The sequence below is a fragment of the Austrofundulus limnaeus genome, unplaced genomic scaffold (assembly GCF_001266775.1).
Source record: "Austrofundulus limnaeus strain Quisiro unplaced genomic scaffold, Austrofundulus_limnaeus-1.0 Scaffold505, whole genome shotgun sequence".
Lineage (NCBI taxonomy): Eukaryota > Metazoa > Chordata > Actinopteri > Cyprinodontiformes > Rivulidae > Austrofundulus > Austrofundulus limnaeus.
In genome coordinates this window covers 233344-238197 of record NW_013952907.1, presented here as the reverse complement: position 1 = coordinate 238197, position 4854 = coordinate 233344, and the positions used below count along the sequence as shown (strand labels likewise).

Sequence of the window (4854 nt, the reverse complement as noted above, 5' to 3'; positions counted from 1 at the left end):
ATACATACATACATACATACATACATACATACATACACACATACATATGACCACCAGTAAAAATGAACACAAGAAATTGGAGGAACACCAAGGGCTCAGGGAAGAGCTAGAACCAACCTGACAGGTGAATGCAACCGCAGTGCCCGTGGTTACCGGAGCCCCCTGGGGCAGTGACCCCCATGGTGGATAAGTGGGTCCAGCAGATAGCTGGAGAAACATCTGACATCTCAGTCCAGAAAAGCTCAGCCCTAGAAACAGCTAAAATACTGTGAACAACCCTCAAGCTCTCTGGCCTCTGGTAAAGGACCTGAGTTTATGATGAAGAGCTGCCCACCCCGCCCAGCAGAACAGGGGGGTGGGAGAGAATATATATGTTTTTAATGATACTGTATCTAACGTAGCAGCCCCACCCCCACCAAAAATATAAATAAATAAATAAACAAGACAAAACAAAACAAAAACTACCATGAATACTAAAGACGATTATAACAAACTGGTTTGTGATCTTTTTTTATCTTTGATAATGATAATCTGGTGGATTTCACATGAATTTTCTAATAATGTCTGTAATTAAAACTGGATCTCTGAGGATATTAATCCCAGTAATCAGGGTTTACTCATTCTCCTCCCTCAAAGCACAAACTTTAGGTGGTAATTTGTAAATATTTTATAAGGACGGTTTATTAATGGTTTTACTGTATGTTTCTGGATATTTTTTTGTATTTTTATTTTTTTTATTTTTTGCTCAGACTAGATTGTCCACCACAAACAGCCGAACGGTCCTGAGACTCTGTGAGATCTTGCATCAGGCTCTCAGTGATAAAACACTGTATATATCCTGGATGAAGACTTTTCTTCTCACCCTCTTGTCAATAATATGAAACCAAACTGTTAGCAGAGAAAATAACTCAAACATACAGCAGCAAAATGTACCTCAGCAGCCCAGGTCAGTACCAGGTCCCTGCAGATCCCTACAGGACTCTACAGGTCCCTACAGAAGCCCGCAGGATTCGACAGGAGCCTACTGTATAGATCTCTACATGACTCTACAGGTCCCTTTAGGACTCTGCAGAACTCTACAGGAGCCTACAGAATCCTACAAGACTCTACAGGAGCCTACAGGTCTCTGCAGAAGGCTACAGGTCTCTACTGGAGCCTACAGGTCCCTACAGAAACCTACAGGTCTCTACTGGAGCCTACAGGTCCCTACAGAAACCTACAGGTCTCTACTGGAGCCTACAGGTCCCTACAGAAGCCTACAGGTCTCTACTGGAACCTACAGGTCCCTACAGGATTCTACTGGAGCCTACAGGTCCCTACAGAAGCCTACAGGTCTCTACTGGAGCCTACAGGTCCCTACAGAAGCCTACAGGATTCTACAGGTCCCTACTGAAGCCTTCAGGTCTCTACTGGAGTCTACAGGTCCCTACAGAAGCCTACAGGTCCCTACAGAAGCCTACAGGACTCTACAGGTCCCTACAGAAGCCTACAGGTCCCTACAGGACTCTACAGGTCCCTACAGAAGCCTACAGGACTCTACAGGTCCCTACAGAAGCCTACAGGACTCTACAGGTCCCTACAGAAGCCTACAGGACTCTACAGGTCCCTACAGAAGCCTACAGGTCCCTACAGAAGCCTACAGGACTCTACAGGTCCCTATAGAAGCCTACAGGACTCTACTGGAGCCTACAGGTCAGAGGTCCTAAACAAAACCAATAAAAGTGTAAATGGAAGAAGCACGCTTCAGACAACAAGGAGGTTGATACATAAAGAACAGAAAATATAGTCACTGCTAATACCACCTCAGGGTTCCAGATTGAGTCCTGTCCGACCTGTGGATTATCCTTTTTGTTCCTGTATGGAGTCATATTCTAATCCCTGGTCTGAACTGGTTATTCCAATTCATTTCTCATTTCTTAATCCAGACTAAGACTCTGCAAGAAATGCATCTTTTCACGTCAGAAAATAGGTCAAGTGTCCAGACATCATCTTGACCTGCTGCCATATCCACAACCTCATTTGCATTTTTGACTTTTAATTCCAGGTCCAATTATCTCTGCTCGGTGGCCCAGTTCGCATGGCTGCCTCCAAACTGAGCAGAACTCAAAACACAGATTATCCTTTTTCTCTCTGGTGGTTTGTTACAACCTGCTGGTCTTGGTGAAATACTTCATGTTCAGCCAATCGAGTGTCAAACATTTTGCTTGTTCAGGGCTTTACAGCCAGGAATCTGGGTATTTATTTTTATAATTGAGGATTTTTAAATAAGACTTGCTTTCAGGCAGAATGTACATAACTTAAACAAAAAACAAAAACAAAAACAAAACAAAACAGGATTTTATCTTAAAACATAAAACTTTACTCTTCTGATTAACTAGCTGTGAACTGAACCCTTTCTCAGTCCTTTCAGGGAAAATTCAAAGCTTTTGGTTCTGCCAGCAGTTCTGAGTCTAAACAAGGATTTTTATTTACATAGATGAATAAAAGACAGATAAAAACCACAAGCTGCTTCGCATCAAAATTACATAAAAGACAAGATAAAAGTAATCAAGGTCAAACACAAGAAAACAAGTTAAACAACCAGAGAAAAGCCCATCATATAGAGTGAAATACGGGTCTAAAGAGACGAGTCCTCCGGTGGTTTTAATTAAATCCATTAAGTCTATAAAAACATGGAGATAAATGTAAGAACAGCAGAAGCTTCACCCCCTTCAGATTCAGAGAGAAATAATTGTCCTTGAGCGGTAGAGCTCAACATCTGCTTTAAGTTATTTTATGATGAACGCATAAAAGCCCTGCAGAGTCAAACAGAACGATCCAGTCAGGAGCTGACAGGAAGCTCTTTATTTGAGCAATTTGAGTTTCATCAGACACACTAGAAGATCAGCCATCATTAGTGTTATAACATTTCATCAATTTACATTTTCTTTTTCCAAACTGTTAAATCCACAGCAACATGTAACAGATGTATAAATAAAGGCTCCATCAGAGTCACGTTTGGTTTCAACTGAACAGAAAGGTCCTCTGATCAGTGAGGATCATCACTGATCACTGCTGGTTTATTCACAACTCCTAACACCAATATGGTGTCTGTCACACATCAAACTACCAGAAAGTGTAGGAAAAAAAAACTCCTGGTTACTACAGTAGGACACAACGTTTACAGTTTTCTACAGAGTAAAACAGCATTTTACCAGCGAGCCTGAAGCATCTTTTAAAGAAACGTTTCTGTTTACTGAGGAGAAAAAGACTAACAGGTGTAATACTGGATCAGTCAACATCCACAGCTGCCACGTCTGACCTAACGCCAACTACAAACCCCATGAATTCACATTTTGTAACAATAAAACCAACTTTAGTGGATTTACATTTCTTTTTGACCATGACTCAAACATTCACATTTAGAGGCAGATATAAGAAGATGGTTCAGGAAAACCTGGCAGGAAAATCAAACAAACGATGAAAACCAGGTTTACAGAAGACTGAAAACGTTTCAATAAAAACTGTGAAAAAGCAACAATTTTACAGGCAGTTTTTATGGATGTCAGGGACTTCTCTGGTCTCAGTCCTGCAGAGTGCTCTTAGTCCTGATGTTCAGTCCTTCGTCCTTCAAACGGGCCAGTGCTGGTTTATAGATGTCTTTGGTCATTGGGACCACCAGACCCTTTGTTTGAATTTCACCTACAGAGAAAACAAGATTAAAAACAGACTTCCTGAACATTTTACACTTCCCACTTCTCCAGACCTCATCTGACTTTTCTTCAGACTTATTTCAGACATTAAAGCATTTGTAAGTTTACTGTTTGGGAAATTAAGTTTTATTGTCTGAAAAACTGTTCTGGTCCTGAAGACGAGCACAGCTCTGTGTCTGTTTGACCTTTGACCCACACACATACACACTCGCTCACCATCAAGGATCATGCGGGCAGCAATGGCTACTGGGTACCCTACAGTCTTGGCCATGGCAGAGAAACCGTTGGGGTCCCCGTAGACCACCAGGCTGATGTGTTTGGTCTCCAGCTCACCCGTGGGATGTCGAATCCCCACATCGTTCCTCAAGATGATCATGTCTCGTTCAGCCTTTTCTGAGCACAGGGAAGGGAGATGAGTTTGTGTTTCCTTAGAAGCGTTGTGGCTCAGGGCAGAGAACTCACCAAAGGAAAGTTTGACTTCCAGGTGCTTTGCCAGTGCCTTCAGGATGCTGTCTGCCTGAGGCACCTCTTCATCACTCAGCATCCCAAACCTGAGAGCAGGTTAAAAATGTTTCCCCTCAGTTGCAGGCAAGGTTATAATAGTTTTGGATTTTTCATTTTAGTTTAGCTTTATTTCGTTGTGACATTTTTTCTTTTAGTTCAGTTAGTTTTAATTAGTTTTTACAGTGGATTTGCTAGTTTGTATTAGTTATTATTGCATTTTTAATGCTTAGTTTAGTTTTTATTAGTTCTAGTATTAGTTTTTTATAGCTTGAATAGACAAATTTGCCAATACATCCTCCAGCTTGTGATGTTCCTGTGAGTTAACTAACCAACAGCTATTTAGTCACTAGTTAAAGGCACAGTGGGTAGGATTTTGTCAATTCTTTTAGCCGAAATTGAGATAATCACTAATGACAATAATAAAAAAAACATGTCTAATCATTGCAGACAAAGACCTTGTTTTATTATTTTTACCTTATAAAAAGCTGTTTATATCTCCATGGTCGCGGGTCGCCACTACAGGCAGCCGCCATCTTGCACTGCCATCTTGTCTACGGAGGCTCATGAAGGACAAACTGCGGTGGCAGTGTCAAAAACGGTTTTAGTTGTAATGTTATAAAATTTGTTGTCTGTCATTGTAGCTGGGATAATTTTACTT

At 41.2% G+C, this 4854-nt stretch overlaps 1 protein-coding gene across 1 annotated transcript in view; it reads right to left on the bottom strand.

The window, feature by feature from the left end:
- Window positions 1-2445: 2445 nt before the first annotated feature.
- Window positions 2446-4854, bottom strand: part of aass (aminoadipate-semialdehyde synthase) — a gene marked incomplete in the record, with an annotated part of 30124 nt that continues 27715 nt past the window's right edge. Inside the window, 3 exon segments of the mRNA XM_014025872.1 lie at window positions 2446-3681; window positions 3909-4085; window positions 4155-4243. Of these exon segments, the coding sequence (XP_013881326.1) occupies window positions 3563-3681; window positions 3909-4085; window positions 4155-4243 (385 nt within the window).